This window comes from Vanellus vanellus (assembly GCF_965231255.1).
Source record: "Vanellus vanellus genome assembly, chromosome: Z".
NCBI classification, from domain to species: domain Eukaryota; kingdom Metazoa; phylum Chordata; class Aves; order Charadriiformes; family Charadriidae; genus Vanellus; species Vanellus vanellus.
The window spans coordinates 23,218,279-23,238,153 of record NC_138908.1 but is presented as its reverse complement, the minus strand read 5'-3'; the positions used below and the strand labels follow the sequence as shown (position 1 = coordinate 23,238,153).

The window sequence follows — 19,875 nt, the reverse complement described above, 5'->3', positions numbered from 1 at the left end:
TGAAATTTTTTTTTCCAATAAAAGGCAACATTTTTAACACCTTTAACAATTGTAATTTCTTACAGGTCGTAAGAGTTAGCTGGGTTTTATTTCTTACCATTCTCATATATCTGAACCAAAAGAAACAAAGACCTATTGTACTTTTACTAATACTTTGTAGGAAACGACAATTCCAAACTCATTCAGTGTTGTTTGGTGCCCCACAATGTACTCCCTGCTACTTTATTCTGTTGCTTTCAGAGTGCCCAGTGTACTAAAGGTGAGGCACCATAAACCGTGATGGCTCACTGCTTCCAGAGCAGTCCTGGTCCTCTGCACGCTCTGAACATCTCCCCTCTCCTTTGAACCAGCTTTGGTGTTCATCTATTCTTTCAGAAAGCCAGTTGTGCTCACCAAACAAGCAGAAAACCATTTATTTTTCTACGGTGATTTTTGATCACATCCGTGACTTGCACCAGCAAGGGAAGGGGCAGGACCACATGGCCAGAGGCTGAAAAAGGACAGGCATACCCCTTGCAGCAGTACCTAGTCGTTGAGCTCTTTGACTACCTTCTCCTAACCCTGAAAAAGGCAAGACACTAAAAAGCTGTGAGGACAAACATAAAATATTCCTCTCCTTTTAAGTGCTTTAAAATCTTGTCCTGCAGTCTCTAAAACACACCAAAGCTCATATTGCCATAGCCTCACCACCATTTTTACCCATGGGAGGAGAGACGGACTAGCGCAGGGGATGCAGACAACTTGACTTTATTACACGGTTATTAACGGACACATACTCAAACATGTAGCCACAGCCCTTATCTGTTTTTTGCTGCTTCTCAAATCAACCAGAAGACTGATCTGGCAGTGCCTTGATGATCTCCATTAGACAGTTGGTAATTGGTACACCGCTCCACCATACATGCCTACCCCATCCCACCGCCGGCCCCGAACTTAACTGAAAGACTGAAAGGGTGTTACTATTGCCTTCCAAGGAGACAAGTCAGAGGGGTCACTGCTCTACCTAACCACAAAATGCCTCTGGAACTGCTAAAGCTGACATACTAGCTCAGGAGTGCCCACACTGCCCTTTGCCGACAGCTCCCGGCTTGCGCTGCCACGCCAGCGTCGTAACACAGCTTCCACGCTCAAACCTGCTGTTTGTCCACCTAGCTCCGTGCCCAGGCAGGGCAACCTCGAGGCTGTCTGGAAGAGAACACACACAACTAAAATGGCAGTTCCTCTCTCTGGGGGCCAGAAGATGCCTTGTTTGTGAAGTTCATGGATTACTCCAAAGATAAGAGGGCCACTGTCAGTTGACTTACACCCATTCTGCGGGGCACTGCACCCATCCACAGATCAAAAACCTTTTGAAAACCCATGACTCAGAGCCGACGTTAGCTGCTATAACTCACGACAAGACATATATTGGTTCCCACCAATCCAGGCTCAGGAAGCAAAGAAGAAAAAACCCAAACCCAAAACCACCGTAGGAACCCTGCCAGCACACACACCAGTATTCCTGGTCACACTGAATATTAATATCACATTAGGAGGGACCTTGCCCCATTACAGAGCACACAGCATGTACATGTAATACACATGCTTATACATGTAACAGAATACTAACACTAACTCTGAAACTACTGCTTCCCAACATTATTCTTTGCCAGGTTATGCATATACCTGGATATTATCAATTGTTAACTCCAACAGGAAATATTCTGTCTTTATATATCTACATAAATCATACCAATCATAGCTATATAAGTATTATTACTGGTTACACAACGTCAACCTTTAAGAACATTATACCAGCCAGGAATTAAAATTAATAATGCTGTGCTGGTTTGTACAAAGCATGTCAAGATTGAAACAAACGTATCTCAGCCTTGTATTATAACAATTAAAAAAAAAAAAAAAGACTAAAGAATTTACAAAAAAAAAAGCTGACAGTAACAAATTAGTGGCAATGAATATAAGTTTATGCAGATATTTTAATCCTAGTTCTCATTTAAAAATGCTCATTACTGAAGATTTCGCTATCAAGCCTTGAACCAATCTTACAGTCCTTCTGTGATGGCTCAGAAAATGGTTAAGAAAGGCAAAAAAAACCCCAACCAAGCACAACACGCCAAAACCTGTATGATGTATTAACACCACTATGTTTGCTCACCTCCACCCTCCACTACTCCTCGGGCTTAAGTGGGGGCAAATGCAAATGATACAAAAGCCATCTGTAATTCTTAAATCATAATAAAGATTGAAATGCTATGTTTGTCTGGAGTTGAAATATAAGCTAAACTGGACTTTAGAATAGGAGGAACATCTCTTCAAACCCTGATCAATCTTCCCAATAAACTATAAGAGGAATAAATCACATTAAAAGTTCCTGCCTAGAATGTGTAACTCAAGATGGAATATAGCATGTGGCAAGGCAAGAAAGGGTGTACCTGAACCCCCTCATTAATGTAATTATTTTTCAGATTTCTCACACTTATAAAAAGCAGATTAAAAAAATAAAGCATTTTTCCAGGGTTTTCTGAGACTATTTAAAAGAACACAAAAATCTTGTATTTAGACAAGTTTCAGCCACCAGAATGGTGAGTATTATGTGCTTTGGAATTGCCTTTAAGTTCCTCTAGCATGTGTCAGTGCTTGGTATTGCTCCTGGAAACTTCACCTTATAAATTCAGCTAAGCTCAGCCTCTTCATCTGACTAAGCAAGACTGCAGAGGAAAGCATGGCTTGAAAATGTGAAAAACATTTTTTATTGCACAGAGGGGGCGGTTGTTCTGACTTGAAACAACCCAATTTTCAAAATCCCTCGAAACACAAATTTCAGACTTCCAAAAGAACCTTCTCTTATAACAAAAAATTAATGAAAGCAAGTGTTTTGCACATTCAACACTTTCTGGTTTGGTGAAAGAGAAACATGAAAAGTAACAAGCACAGAAGCTTTGCATAAACCCTGCGAAGGAGTGAAATCATTCACTTGCATGTTCAGACACAGTGCAACCAAAGTAAAAGGCTCTGTTACAGAAAACAGTATGGGGTTGCGGGGAACGGCACAGAAGCACTTGGTACCTACAGGCAAAAAAGCTCCAAATCTCTCACTCCTGCATATTATTACATTTACATTCCCAGCCTACACAATCTATCAAAGCATGTTTTTCTCTATTTTGTTTCATGTCCTCAAGTTGAGAGAGAAACCGAGGAAGCAAGCCATGTTCCTCACATGGGGAAAGCACAGGGGGTGCGCTGTGCACCACTTTAACCACCCACCTTCACATAGTGCATCCACTGTGATTAGGCTCCAATTTGCTGCATCAGTGGGGGCCTTCAGCAGCCACCCGTACTGCTGGATCGTTTCCAGCAAGGTTGCTCAACAGACATCTATGCTACCTGCAGTTGTGCACAGGCATCAGAGGGATCTCTGTATTCTTAAAGGAAAATGCAGGAAAATACACTTTTCTCATCTTCAGAAATTCTTTGCCACTGTTTGTCACGTTCATAAAACCACAGAATCATAGAATGGTTTAGGTTGGAAAGGACCTTGAAGATCATCGGGTTCCAACCCCCCTGCCATAGGCAGGGACACCTCCCACTAGACCAGGTTGCCAAAGGCCACGTCCAGCCTGGCCCTAAACACCTCCAGGGATGGGGCCTCAACAACCTCTCTGGGTAACCTGTTCCAGTGCCTTACCACCCTCAAAGTGAAAAATTTCTTCCTAACTTTTAATCTAAAACTGCCCTCTTCCAGTTTACAGCCATTCCCCCTCATCCTATCGCTACATGCCCTAGTAAAAAGTCCTTCCCCAGCTCTCCTGTAGGCCCCCTTTAGGTACTGGAAGGCCACAACAAGATCTCCCCGGAGCCTTCTCTTCTCCAGGCTGAACAACCCCAACTCTCTCAGCCTCTCCTCATAGGAGAGATGCTCCAGCCCCCAGATCACCCTCGTGGCTCTCCTCTGGACACGCTCCAGCAGGTCCATGTCCTTCTTCTGTTGGGGACTCCAGAGCTGGATGCAGTACTCCAGGTGGGGTCTTACGAGAGTGGAGTAGAGGGGCAGAATCGCCTCCTTTGACCTGCTGGCCACACTTCTTCTGATGCAGCCCAGGATATGCTTGGCCTTCTGGGCTGCAAGTGCACATTGCTGGCTCATGTTGAGCTTCTCGTCAATCAGCACCCCCAGGTCCTTCTCCTCAGGGCTGTTCTCAATTCATTCTCAGCCCAGCCTGTATTTGTGCTTGGGATTGCCCCGACCCAGATGTAGGACCTTGCACTTGACCATGTTGAACTTCATGAGGTTGGCTTGGGCCCACCTCTCCAGCCTGTCCAGGTCCCTCTGGATGGCATCCCTCCCCTGCATCGTGTCTACCTCGCCAAACAGCTTGGTATCATCGGCAAACTTGCTGAGGGTGCACTCGACCCCACTGTCCATGTCGCCGACAAAGATGTTGAACAGTACAGGTCCCAGTACCGACTGGGACCCAGTTCAGGGAATCCTTCTGTGCAGTCTCCGCAGGGGAAGGGTTCCTAATTCCACACCGATACGTTGAGGTTTCATGGAACGCCTGGCATGTTTCTAGCTTAGAATTCAACGCATGGGCCCCCTCAAGGGACAATGAAATACTGATTCAATGATTAACATCACTGAAAAAGAGTTGCTGTCACCTGGTCTAGGTCACTAGTCTCACATGTCAGGATAAGTCACAGACGGCCAGATATTAAGGGCAGTATTTTGTTCATGAAGGGGCAATAGCAACAGCCTTAGGGAGAAAACATATAATACAAGCAAAGTAGTGAAAGCTAAAATCAAAATACCAATGGTAATACTTGGCACAATAGCAACAGGTATGCAGGAAAAATATAAAGAAGTTAAATATACAGGAAATGTTCTCATGGAAGAGACAGGAAGAAGTACAAGAGATTACACTACAAAACAGGAAAGGTGAAGTACCTTTCTTCTAAGACAGTGAGCACAAATGTCTTCTGCTCAGTAAATTATCAAGTTTATGAAAAATGAAACAATGTAAACAACAAAACTCAGCAGCCATAAATATGGCTGACACAGGCACCCCACAGTGTATTTTTTAGGTCGCCTATGGACGTGGACCTGTACATTTAGACTGGCATGTCTGCCATCCGTCAAGAAGATCAGGTTGTTCATGTCCATCACGTCAGTGGGAAGTACACATTGAAACTCTTTCACCATGTTTGAAAAAATCTCAGACAAATTTATCAAAAGGGAGAACAAAGAAGTTGCCGCAAGTAATCCGTGTGCAGGGGAAGAACAATGCTTCATCCGTACTAAAAGCACTAACAGATTCCTCTTGATGGAGCAGGGGTACCTGCGAAAGGTGCCCGTCTGTGTGAACAGAGGTAGCTAGTGTGTGGAAACATGAACCAAAATCCAGCCTGCACAGAGTTTTCACTACAATACGGAAAACGTGATTCTCACAAAGCACTCAATATAATCAGAAATAATCTGCTCTTATTACATGATGTTAACTCCTTTGCTATATGCCATAAAACACTAAGACACGGGAGAGTGTCCATTACTTCTTCTCTTCCTGAATACTTTCTGGCATTCTTTCCATCTAACTGGAAACATGTAACACGTTCCAAACTTGGTGTACCACATCTGAAAGTATCAATTCCCTGGGCTGCAAAGTGGAAGCAGGATGAAGCAAAAATGTCACATTTACTCTCCTATCATATACTGCAAACTCATGTCCCACACAGAAGGACAAAGTGATAGCATTTATTCCAAAAAAAATGAGGAATAAAATAAATTTGTGAATTAAGTTTTTGAATACTATTGGAACACACAGTTGTATAAATACACTGATGAGCTCTTCCCCCTCTGGGTGTAGAACAGCATAAATTGTTATGGCTTTAATCCAGAGACTAAGCTACTGGTTGCTTATTCTAATACATTATTTTGTTCAAAGCACCATCAGAATGTTTAAAAAAAAAGGGAGAGCAACATTTTTTCTGTGCCATTTTGGCCTTTCCTAATCTTGATAGGATATGAAGCACTGTAGAAACACTTCAAATGAATATTAGTTGCAAAGGATACTTTAATGATGGTACACACCCTTGTACTTACTGTTCTCTTGAACAATTTCCTAAAAGTACCTGTCCAGACTTGAAATTACCAAGTGCTGTCAAAGTGTTTGCCTTATGATCACAATAGTAAGTGTTCACCAGCTATCAACATTCACAGACTCAACTTAAGCACGTTTTTCAAAGCGTCTTAGTTTTTCTGCTCAGCATGTTAAACCTTTGCAATTCCACAGGGTTCACACAAAAACTACATATATGTGGCATCAAACAGAAACTACAGCATCACTTCAATGCAATTCACTCTAAATCAAACTCAGACTTGTTTATACATGAACAGGCATTCACCTTTCACATGAAACACTGAGAAAAGTTTTCCCAACCTTTCCCTAGCCTTCAAACAACTCTCCGATTTCAACAAACACACCATCAGAAATGAACTTCCCATAGATTACTACACCAAATAGAAACAAAGCACCTGGGAGTTACAAAAGCAAAACCTGCCATTACATCTGCAGAGGCGCAAGAAATACTGTCCACAACAGAACAAAGACAATCAGTCAGCGGTATGCTTACATTTCACAAAAAGTACCAAACATACCAAATGGCCTCATGGAAAAATCATGGACGAGACTAACAAGAACTACACTGATAAATGAAGATACATTGATAATCAGTAAAGGGGAATAGTGTCTGCAGGCTAATACTTCTTCAAAACTATAGACTTTCGGTCCCAATATCCCAAAGAGACCTAAAAAGTATTTTCAAAAAAATAACTCAGCAAACTAAACTAATAACCAGATACCAAAAATCACCAACTGGCTGCAACTATTTGTTTTATTACACTTCATAATTTTCCCTACCTCCTCACCACTCTCCTCCTCCTCCCCCTGCCCCACATGCTTCATAGGTGATAAGTATCTTTCTCTTTTTTCCACTGACTCTATCTTAAAACCTCTTCTCTCACTATCAACCTGCTATCCTTGCTCCACTGGAACCAACATTGTTTTCTCTCAAATGGTCTAAAAGCACTATGAAGTTAAACTCTGACAAATGTGATTGGAGCTATATTATGCGGCTGCTTCTGTTTCCAACCTACAAAATTACTTGTGCTTTGTGAGTTTTCCTGCGTCCACATTTTGCTTAGTATTAGATTTCTGTAGATTTAGCCTAGCTTAAAAGCACTACGTAACACCATAAACAAGGCATTGCAGAAGTAGCCTACTCAAATTTACAGTGCAAAATATAAAATTATAAAGGTTTTTTATAAAATTCCTACTTCATTACTGTTCTGCTGAAGTTCTCTCCCCTTGCCTGCAAGATATGGACATAAAAACTTTCTTCCTCCTCTTTCTTTAATAAAATTGCAAGCACCATCAGGAATATACTACACTTGAGGATAAGGTAATTTTCTAGCAGTAGCTATCAATAAAATTAATTTCACTTTGATGGTTTCCTGCAGTAAATTTCAATAAAATAAATTAGACTTTGATGGACACACCTAATTTCCCACTTCATTAGATCTGAGATTACTTTTTTTTTCTTTCAGGCTTAAATAAAAACTTACATCTTTTCCCAGGACTCTCAGTTCAAACTGTGTTTCCTTGAAGTGAACTTTTGTAATTCTAGGCCTGTAATATTGGAAAAAAAGACAGACAGAACTTCCTAAGACTTTAGTTTTATGCATATTAAAATATAAAATTGTATACATTTACATACAAAGACCAAATGGAATTCACAGGTAGAATTCTTTTTTTTTCAGGTATGCACCAGATAGCAACAGAAAATTAGCAGTATTTAAACATTTCAGCATGAGTATGGTAAAGGTGAACTTTTTTTTTCAATATTTGGATTATCAAAGAATAAAAAAATCTGTATAATCTTGACAAATATTAAGAATCCCAAGTATATTTTTTTTTGATTGATACAATTAACCTTTCAAATAGATACCATAAATCATACATTTCCATACAACAACATTGTTATTGTTTTAGCACAGATTGCACATTTAGATCATACATACCAGAAATATTTTCCTACTTGTTTTTTATTCTTGTAGACAACAACTCCTATGGGTGTCAATCCTAAAAAATACTCAGATTTGTTTTCACCCTAGAAAATAAAAATGTATGTACATCATTCATACAGTTGCGAGTTGTATCACTGTAGCAGTGAGGTCTAGACGGGAAGTCAGCCTGATGACTGACTTGAACATACAGTTTCTCCCTGCAAATGGGAAAATAGTACTTGATTTACTGACGAAAACCTCTAGACGAAAACTTGTAGGCATAGAGGCAAGAAAGAACAGAAATAAGGGAAAGAATGGGAGATTCCACATGCCATGGTGAAAAACCAAAATGACTTTTTTTTTTTTTTAAGGAATTACTTTCGACTATTTGGCCAACAGCCCAAACTCAGAAACTAAACTCTTTATTCAGACGTGAATGCAACAGGCATCCGAACTTTCAGTTGAAGGTAAATAGTGATTTTCTGACCTATTCTACTATAATATAACCTCACAGCTGCCTTCTTCCTCCTAAAATAGTATCACCTGCATACTGCTACCAAGTGAAGTACCTCCTTTGAGAGATTCAGAGCATTTTTTTTGTTCAGAATGGCTAGCGACATGCAAGGAACAGACACATGCATCATCTCCTCCAAAGGAAACTGTTCCTGAGGTCAGCATCCGAATCGCAAACTGTGTCAGGAGAGAACAGGGTGAAAACCCTGCTGCCGAGTGGCAGAAGTGCACCACCTCCCCAGTTTATGGTCAGTAACCAAAATCAGTCAGACTGATGGTAGAAAGTGTCCTGATGTGAGAAAGCTGAGGCGCGCCTCTGCCAGCTCTGCCTGCGCTCCTCAGTGAAGGAACTGCTAAAGACAACTTTACTTTTAATGTGACCAAGCGAGGAAAAGAACTACATCTCTTCGTGTTTGCAGCTTCAGTCTCAAACGAGGGCTTCTGTTGCTGTTGTAATGTAAATAGAAACGATGATACTCATGGGTTAGACTTGGGCATATGACAACTCACCCCTCGTTACCGAGGCAGGGATGTCATTGCACAGCAAAAGCAAGCTAAGAGGGGAAAAAAAAAAAATCCAGGCTCTGCTAATTTAACACAATTTTGCTGGATCATGTTGAATCTTGTTCCAGTAACTCCCCCAGCTTTCTATGGGTGGGAGGGGCACAGAGCATGGGATATGATTACAATTAAGCCACAGGGTGCATTAAAAAATACTTCGTAGTGCGGGCTACACAATTTTCAGCAGGAAATACATACTTAATCTTCTCGTAGTATCTTGATTTCTTTATTTTCTTTCAAGTAATTTTACAAAGTACTGACATCTAACTCAGAGAACTATCTACATTACAACTCCCTATTTGAACTTCTGATTTTCTTTTATTCAAAAAAACCTGCCACAAGCACAATTATTCAAACAAGATAGAATGATGTTTCCACCAGGAGCACATCGCCTCCGGGTGATGACTTGGATCCAATCCCAAGATACATGCTGTTTTACAAAAGAAGTAGAGGGTTTTGCTGAAGCAACACAGGTAACTTGCAATGCTGCATGATACAGCTCAGGAAAAGCTGGAAACATACTTTGGATCTTTAGCAAACCTTTCACAACAAATATTAAAAAAAGCCAGGCATGCTGCTGCTACCCCACCCTAGTTTTTGCAATGGTACTGAAAAGGTTTCAGGACACACTTGCTGTTATTTACACAAGCATAATGTGCAAATTACTGTCTCAAAGACAAAGATTATAACCCTGTCTCATCTCTCCTGACACTTGCACTAATTACTTCTTATTTATCTGAATTGTTTTTTTCCAGAGTATAACTGATTGTCTTTTATAGCGTAACACAATCACAGCCTTTCATGTGAAAACCATTAGGCTTCTGTATGCATGACTGACTGAATCCCCTCAGTCTATAAATACATCTTCCTTTGCATTTCTTAAGCACAGTGTTTCCTTTCAAGTTATTCTGTGGAAACTAAACTATACAAACACGCTCCCCCACATTAGTACAAGAAATTTTTTTTCTTTGTTACCAAGTTTACAATATTTAAACAATACTTACATAAACAGGATGGAGATCCACTCCGTACATTTCCAGGGATTTGGCCACCCCCAAGTAGTTCACTTCTGCCTCAGCAGGAACTTGACCCCTGTAAACACAATTCTGTGTAAGAACTTTGGCGTACAAGTATCTAAAGGGTGGGTTGAAGGAGGATGGAGCCAGGCTCTTTTCATTGGTTCCAAGTGACAGGACGAGGGGCAATGGGCACAAGTTAGAACACAGGAAGTTCCGTTCAAATACAAGGAAACAGTTCTTTACGGTGAGGGTGACAGAGCACTGGAACAGGCTGCCCAGGGAGGTTGTGGAGTCCCCTTCCCTGGAGATTTTCAAGACCCGCCTGGATGCAGTCCTGAGTAATGTGCTCTAGGCAATCCTGCTTTAGCAGGAGAGTTGGACTAGATGATCTCTAGAGGTCCCTTCCAACTCTGATGATTCTGTGATTCTGTGATTCTGTGAACTTTGCACTTTTGGTGGACAGGTACACAACCCCTCCTACCTTTTGTTTAGACTGTTTTGTTTAGACTTTCAGCACTGTACTTCTGCTTGCTTCAAGTGAGATGGATGGTAAGCACAAACTTTTACTGGTCTCTGCTGTAAGATCCTACCACAGATACATGATATCATATATACAACGCATGCCTACTACAGTGGCTTATCTTTTCCCTGCTGTCACAAACTCACTTCAGACTTTCTATTTTTAGTCTTAAATATGCAAAGTAGCTTTTTTCCAGTAATTACCTGATTATTAATAATGCAGGAATGGAATGATTGACTGGAGTACTATTTCCCCATAGCACTGCTGAAGCAACAAAGGATTTCTGAAAGCAGCGCTCATGACTTCAAATAAAATATTCCTTTCTTCATAAAATCTTGCCTACAGGAAGCCACACCAACTGGTAACACCCAAGACTGCTACTGTGAAAACATAGTTTGGAGTCTGTCTCAAGAGATTACCAGTTTCACAGATCCAGCTTGCCTTCCTATCTGCAAATATCAATTCATCAGTTAAAAACTACCATCACCTCCATGCTGGTAGGAACCAATACGGGAAAACTGGTGGGGGAAAAAAAAATCCTGGCTACTAGGAACATATTTGACATCACTGATGAAGGATTTATTTTCAAAAAGAATAAAATGATGAACTAAATTCAAAGCCTTCAACAGACTTATCCTCGGAATTTAATTTGTTCTTCCTTTAATAACTGCCTTTGATACAGGACCAAGACACTCTGTTGCAAGCCTGAAGTAACTGAAGCTGCATTATTGTCTTCACTCCTTTTTAATACTTCTGTGAAAGCTACTGGACGGTTATTGGGGAAAGTACAGCACATCTTGTGAAAACATCAACTCCAAAAGATGCATCTGCTGCTTCACCCTGTGATTGTTCTCTTGGGGAAATACTTCACGGCATTTACTACCAAATTCATGGTGTAAAGCACAGCTCAACATCTGGACTCAAGACCCGTCAAAGTCCTGCAACAGTCTCGCTTCTCATCTCCCTATTCTCTCCAGCCTAGCAACTACTTTCCAGGTTTTCCCAACTTTCTGTTATGCCTGACAAGGTAAAAAACACATCTAACATGAAAGATGTGAGGTATTTAAAATGCCTTCTTTGTATCTGGGAGATGAGTTGCTTCAGCCCATCTTGTCCACATAGCAGCACTGATACTACCTCAGGTTCCAAGGACTCCTGGAAAAGCAGCAGACCTGAAGCTTGTTAAGGGAAATCCCTTTTTTCAAGAGCTGGATTACCCAGTAGATCTGTGATTCATCTCTGCAGTCAGAACATGCAGAACACTGGCTATTCAGCACATCCGTGTTGTCACATCTGACATGTCTTTTATCAGCTTCTGCTATAAAATATTACTCCACAGCTTGATTTTTTTAACGTCTTGTCGGTAGCTCTCAGAAATGTAAGTAAAACATTCACATTGTCTTACTGAGTTCCCGGGCAGGCTAAGTATCAGTTCTGAGCAACGCAGATTATCTCATTGCTGAATTAGTGCTATAATCCAGCACCCATTTAAATCCCGCTGTTACTGCTTCCTTACTGATCATACTTAGAAAAATGTTGATGTGCTTATCCCACTATTCTCACCTGTCTCTAAAAGTACCAGAAAGCTCAAATGTGAAATAGGTGCGTACATATCAATATTTTCACAATAATATGTAATTTATAAGAAAGTGCATTTGCAAAAATATGAAAAGAAGTAAAGATGTGAGCTGGAGCTTCTGAAGGATGCAGATGGAAGCAGGAGGAAGAAGTCATCCCAAATGTAGAAGGAGAAGAAAGAATACGCAGGGGAGAGAGGAATGTCAGGGACTGAAAATTTCCACCTTCCCAAGGGTGTTTCATTTTTACCCCATATGAAAACACAAATTCTCAGCACCATACCACCTGACAATACACCCCAAAACTAAAACAGCCTTTGTGGTTGGTAACGACAGAGCAGGCAACGTACCAGCTGTGCAGCTGACGTGCACCACTCAGGCAGATGAACACAGAGCACCTGAGTGCCACTGATGGCCCTAAACAATACTGAAAGCTACTCTCAAAGCTAATGATCCGGGGCATTTTAGCTTTCTTTATGCACCACTGACAGCATGTCATATTGATTCAAAATACACCAATAGCTGACTTGTCAGTTTGTCCCAGATCTGCTCCAGTCTGGAACAGACAATGTCAGAGGGCCGATACAGAGCCTCCCGTTCACACTGAGGGATCATATTCCTCCCCCAGCACGACAAGTGTCGTCTTCCTCATGTGCAAGCCCTGAAGCCGCTGCTTGCTCCTCCAGATGTGGACGGCAACACAAGGTCACCTCACCCTGCTATCTGACCTTGGCATTGTCATGCTGGTTTACAGACAGGACAACAATCGCAGTAGGCAGGCTCCAGAGACTTGATGCAGTCAGATACTTCTCCCACCTCTGACTTCCCTCACCTTACTTGATTTAGACATTTGCTCAAAAAAATAGATCCTGAATGAATCCCTGAATAGCTATTGTGCCATGTAAAAAACAGAGAACCTGCAGCCAAAACCAGTTTATCAGGACATAACCAGCAGAAGCAAGGTACATGCAGTGCCACAGCTGTCTTGCAAAAAAAAAAAAAAAACCAACCCTGTGCTTCCATGCTGGGTTCCAGAAAAGATAAAGAAGTTCTTCTAAACCATATCACAAACCTGTCCCTAAAATGTCTCTGGAAGGTGAGATAATTTGGGACGTGCCCTCAGCCATTCTAGCTTCCAACTTCTTAACTAAGGAGATCACTCTCAGCTGTGCAGAATTTAATGCTGGAAGCAGTAATGATGAGGGTCAGGCTGAACTAGTTATGAGTACACCTTAGTCTCACTCTCTTTTCTGATGCTGCTAAATCCCTGACACCTAACTGCAGCCAACCAGCAAAAGAGTATTAGCACTCTAGATCAGTATGCATATAAAAACACTACATAGAGTGTTAAGACAGTTATCATTCCTCTTTGCAACCACTGTTCCCCAGCTTCTGAACTGCATCTTCCAGGTTATAAACTTTCTGAAGCAAATGGGTCTCAATCTGATTTACTACACTAATGATGACAGAAACTCGAGAGAGGAATGAAGGTTGCTTAGTATCAGTGGCCTGGTACACAGCAATTCATCTCAAGTTTCATTTCTCAAACACAACCTCTGTGATGCTGAACCAGGCAAAATTCTCTGTGCCTCCATTTCTAGTCTCTAGAACATAAAAACCAGTACTATTTACTTCACCAAAGGACCTGCAGTAAGGTTCCCTGTAATGCATCAATTACTATAGAACAGTCAGGCAACCACACAGAAATAATTATTGAACAACAGACCCTCTTCCCTGAAAGAGAACACTGAGGTCAATGTGGCAACTGGCACAGACTCCAATTACAGAGCTTTTCAGAGAACAGCTGTGTCTCTGAGTTAATACCTATTCTCATTAGACAGGGCACAAATAACACCAACATGCAAAACTACAGGCAAGAAATTACTTAACCTTTATCCAGACTGGGGCTTTATTATAGCAAGAGAATCAAGAAATCTAGATCTACATACAAGATGGCTAGCTCTGATTATCTCTACATTACTTTGACAAAAGGTATGATGAACATACTCATAAAATGTTTCTTACTGCTCTCATCTTAATAAATGGTTATATCACAATTGCACCTAACTTGGATTTGTTAGAACAAGCTTCTCTATACTTACCAGGAACACGAACATGGAGATAAGCAAGTAAATGTTTACTTTGGCTTTATGTACAGTTGAACTTCTGGCATATGTTTCATTTTCAAAACCAATTTTACCTTTTGCATTTTTGAAGGCACTGTGGTCTAATATTTGGAACAGCAGATTGGGAAATCAAATCTCTCTGACTCCCAGTGCTTCCACAGAGTCACTGGTGGTTCAGCCTCTGTTACCCATACACCAAGAGTACTTCAATCTAAAACTAATCTCACTGAAAGTATTTCATACGTAGAAGGCCATTTCTAAAAATGAGTAAATGAGACGAAAAGTGGCTCTGAATTGCCGGGCATGTTTTTATATTGTTTGTACACCTAGAGACAGTGTAGAGTTAAACCCCCTCTTTAAGAAGACTACTTACACAGATGCTGCAAATGCTGTATTTAAGCTATATTCATACAGGATCACTTTCTGGCTCTGCCATCTTTACTGGAAAGTATGTTCTTTGCGCCAGCTTCCCTATGAGATTGCTATGATTTTCCTCTCTTTGTTGCTGCTGTTGTTTCTCTCAAGCACTGAAAGAACCAACGGGGCCAGAGGTTACTAGTTCTTAATCTCGCTTTGCTTATCTGTTGGGCACTCCAGTCCACCTCCTGGTTGTCCTTATCACAGTTTTGCTTCCCACTCCATTGACAAGTAAGCAAGGGAAGGCATTGTATGCACAAATTGAAGTCTGACAGAAAATCAACTGACTCCCAAAGCAGCATCTTGGGATCCACCATCAAGCAGAGATTATCCAGAATGCCAATGATAGTACAATTCACATGTTTTGTGCCCAAGCTGATTATTATTCCAATAACTGGAAGATCGAAAATTAAAGTTTTACAGTCTCTATTATAAAAATGAATCTGTCTTTTCCAACTTTTGCGAATGTTAAGGTGGGATTGCACGAAACTCCCAGGCCCACTGACATACATGTTCCAGATCTCTGCAGTTCTCCTTTGTCCTGTCTGCAATGTGCCTAATATTCTCCTCCTGCAATCTCTTCAACAGTTGCCCCTGACAAGTACCATAACTCTATCTTATTCCCACCTTCTCGACTCCTCATACGTAAGAAATGTAATCAGGTACCATTTCAATGCCTGCAAACTTCTGTAATGGCTCGTTCAGTTTAAACCAAAGTTATTTCAAGGCCCAGCAGATACCCTGTGTTCCTGCTGCTTTAAGGTCACATGCAAAGTTTTGGAATTTGTTTGGTTTTTGTCCAGAAACCAGCACTTTGAATGCTCTGTGTTATTCAGTGCTGCCTGATGACTCTTTTTCTAGGTGCTGCTTTTTTTCTTACAAATCATACGTTCTTCCTTACAGTGTAATCCATTATATTGACTGATGCCAATATGTTTTATGTAAGGCTTATTGGTTAATAAAAGGACCTCATGCTTGTAAAACCAAACTGTCCCTTTAATTCACGCAGATGTTGCAACTGAGATTATCACTTAAGCTATGGACATACAAACTGCCTTCCTGGTACCTCCTGCCATGTGAGCTGCTCCCACAAAGATTCATACAGGTTGCAACAAGCACTCCTTCATTACCCCAGCTAAGGATCTGGCAAGAAAATAGAGGCTTCATTGTACCAAGTGCTGTACATTGTTAGATTAAAAGTTGTTTTGTCCTAACAGTTCATTTGAATACACAGGGCAGTATGAAGAAAAACCAAAAATTATTATCCCCATTTTACAGACAGTAGACTGAGGAATGGGCAAAATAAGCAATTTGTCCAAAATTATGCAGGGAATCAGTCCCAGAACAAGAAACTGAATTCTCAGATTTCAATTTCATTCTTTTCCACTACAAATCTAAGGGGAAACAGAAGCGCTGTTAAAACTGATGGTTTCACTTTTACCTAGGCCTGATAGACATCGTTATTTCCAGTTATTGTCCTACTCGGTTCCTAAAAGAACAACTCCAATTAACCAAAAATATTTTCTGTTTCTGAGGGACATAACTGGATACCCTGTGTTCTTTCCTTGGGTCTAGGGACCTCCACTCTGCACCACAAACCACTGCCTTCCCCACCAACCAAGCATCTCCACATCCAACAAGACCTGCCAAGTTCCCAACAGTACTGAATTCTTACATCAGAGTTTTGTGTATCCGCTCTATGGCATCCTCCAGCTCTTCCTTCTGGTCTGGAACAAAGCGGTACTCCGAGACGTATCCTGCAGTGTGCTTATACGGGTCATAGTCCCCCAGCTCAGCTAGAGGACACAAGAAGCAAAGAAAGGTCACCTATTTTCAACGATTTATGTTAACCGAAATATAAGTTATATAATCCACCTATCTGTTGCCAAGTCACCCTCTTCCAACTGACAGTTAATTTACCATACAGTCAGTTAAAACTCAAAGACAGTAGAGAACTGTTCACATTAGTGCACATAAAACCAAGGAAAAATGTCTTCAATCATTTTAAAAGAGAAATATGAAGGTTCAAAGAGCTAGAGGTTTTGACAAGAAATTTACCACTTCTACAGGACTAGGTATAATTTTGTTCAAGCCAGCAAAGTTGACATTTGATAACATGTATTATTTGGCAGCATATATAAAACAAGCGTAGAAGCAAAGTCTAAGTATTTTAATACCTATGCTGTCACAATAAGCTGTAATATTACAGACAGAACCCATTCATATTCTTGCAGGGAATCCTAACATGAACATCAGAGTGGGAATGTGAACGAAGACAAATATCCTGAGACAACTACATGTATGCCCTTCTAATGCCTCCTTCTTGTGAGGAGAAACAAGACTTCATTTTTCAATAAAATATTCATATATCTCCTGAACATTAAATTCACTTTCAAAATATTTTTTAAAGTATTTTCTTAAAGAAAAGAACCAAATGAACAGCCAACATAATTTTCTTTCAAACAACCTTGAATTTGCATACATTAGTCATATCAGTTTACACGTTGACATGCAATTATAAAATAAATATGCACCTTGGTCAGAACTCACTTCTACTGATCTTAACTGTAATTGCACCTACCTGAGAAACCCTGTGAAAGTTTAGTATTTCAAGTTTTTAATAACCCTGAGTAAAATCTGCATAGACTAGGCTTCTCTGAGAAAAGCTTGATGGAAGGTTTCTATCCAATGCTCACTAAGCCAAAAACATTGCCAAAAGGAGGCTTAAAGAGCCAAGAAGAAAAAAGACTCATCTAATAACTCATGTTTCTTTCCAGAATTTAATGTTTCTAGAACAAGACAGCAATTTGCTCAGCAGAGATACTGAGAAGTTTCTCTAGAAAACGTCCGTAAAAACAATGTGGTTCCTGCCCACAGAAGGAACAAGAACAGGAATGACTACAACAGCAACAACCCCAGCGTTCCCAACAGGAAAACTGGCATTCTCTGCAAACTGTGCCATGGGTACTGATTTTTCCACCATCGTCACTATAATAGTCTGCAGTCTTTGACTACAAAAGGAGGAAAACATCTCATGTGCCCGAAGACCAAAGGAATGTTAAAACAGGGCCCGTGGCTCGAGCAGGACACAAGTAGAAGGCTCTGGTAGAACACGTGGCCCCAGCTTCTTCTCTGGATCTCAGCACCTGCTAGCTCCACAGGGAAAGACACCACTGCTATCATTACAGAAGCAGCACTTCTCAGCTAATTCCCACAAACCTGCTTCCTCTCAGTTTGGAAAAGAAAAAAAAGCACAGTCTGGCACATCACCTTTGGAAAGGCTGTTGACCTCAGTGCTGATGCTTTGGGTTCATATTTTCTGTATCTGACACAGACATTTCTCGGGTGTCTTTACATACTTTGAACAACTGCAGGCCCTAAATAAAAGGACAAAGCTTTTTATAGAGTCAATGGGAATGTACGCTTGCTGGTACCAGGATTAACTTTAACCCACTGTATGTAATCGTTGCCACGCCTTAACTCTCTCACATGAGCTTCCTCATTGTTTTCCAATAGAATATCTGAGATTAGAATCACGGGAACAGGATTTTATGCCAAAACAACAGCTCCCCATACTTTAACCACCTTACAAAATAACTAAAAGACAAGCATTTATTCTTTTTACTCATTTCTCATAGTATGTTTAAGATGTTACCATCATTATCTATTTTCCTGCTTCATACTTGCAGTGTTTTTTTAAGGAGGGCACGTATGCCAGTAAAGTAAAATGTGCATTGCAAATAGTTTTTCAGGGTATGACACATCGCATTTCTTAGACAGCAAAACGAAGTTAGAAATAATTGTACAAAAATAAAAACTGCCTGAAATTTTAGCTGTTCAGAAACACGTAGAACACACCATGAAATTCTGTATAACGGCCACTGCCATTTCACACACAAGTTATTCTGCCTTGTTATTCTAAAATGGAAATGAAAGGAGGACTATTTCTTATGTTGTATTAAGTGCTGTTGAGTCGCACTTGGAACACCAATAATATAAATTATCTTTGATTAATACATATCACTCATGGGAAATCCAAATTTAACGTAGAACAAATTACAGATACAGGTCCCAGCATGGCTCATCATACAATTTCTGGTTACCAGTTGTATCTGAATACAGAGCTTGAGCTGTAATGTGAAAGGAATAACTAACTGGTAGACAGGCAGCTCCCTTCTAATTGACTGCTAGTTCTATCAAGTATGCAGGATACAGCATCCACTTCTGCAAAGCTAACTACTGATGGGTGAATGCAGATGAATGACACATAGAATTAAAATTCTTCACTTCAGGTCAAAACTTCAGGTCAAAACATATCCTCCCTTCAAGCATAGGCACATTCATACTGACATAATGTAATTTTTTAAAGAATCTTTTATTTGACAGACTTTGTTGGCTGGAGGCTGCCAATAGCCCATCAAATCTGTAAACCTCTTGATGAAGGTCATATTCTATATGCAATCCAGAGTAAGTCATAATGTCTTAAGTTCACGATAAGGTTTTCCTCAGCAAGGCAAACAGTGTTTTGCAGACTCTTCAGACTGACTTTTCTGTTTCCTCTTTCCATGAACTCCTACATTGCTTCTATATTATCTGTTCAGAATGGTCATCTACTTACGGTTCTTTCGTTGAAATCAGTCATATTAGTTTTGTTCTGTTTTGAAATGAATGCATAAACTGTTAGTGAAATCCTTAGTCACCACTTAAAATTAACCATAATATAGGATTAAAAGAAATAAGCTCTCAGTTGGCCAGAAGAACTTACACTGAATTACATATGCTCCCAGCTGTGCTGCAGTGTTGATTGGACAAGGCAAGCGGCCCTGTAAAACATCTTGCTTGACCTGCAAGAAAAACTGATACCTAAAACACAGAGAGAAAATAAAGCTATTATTTCAATATTGAGACCAATGCACCAAGTAATGTTCATCATCTTCCAGTTTACTGAGACACACCACGTACCATAACTACGTGACACTCAAAAACTGTGTTCCTCTCTGAGTTACTTTTCCCTTATTGACCTTGGAGTGCCAACTAAGATTAAACTAGTGAAAGGCAGGGGTAAGGGTAGGGTAGCTAGGTAGGG

General features: G+C 40.5%; 1 protein-coding gene across 1 annotated transcript in view; it reads right to left on the bottom strand.

Annotated features, from left to right (window-relative positions):
- The window catches only part of EPB41L4A (erythrocyte membrane protein band 4.1 like 4A), a gene marked incomplete at its 5' end in the record, with an annotated part of 139,382 nt that overhangs the window by 48,464 nt on the left and 71,043 nt on the right, over window positions 1-19,875 (bottom strand). The window contains 5 exons of the mRNA XM_082497205.1: window positions 7,616-7,679; window positions 8,072-8,160; window positions 10,135-10,222; window positions 16,465-16,585; window positions 19,555-19,652. Coding sequence (XP_082353331.1) covers window positions 7,616-7,679; window positions 8,072-8,160; window positions 10,135-10,222; window positions 16,465-16,585; window positions 19,555-19,652 — 460 coding nt within the window. The remainder of the gene's footprint in view (window positions 1-7,615; window positions 7,680-8,071; window positions 8,161-10,134; window positions 10,223-16,464; window positions 16,586-19,554; window positions 19,653-19,875) is intronic.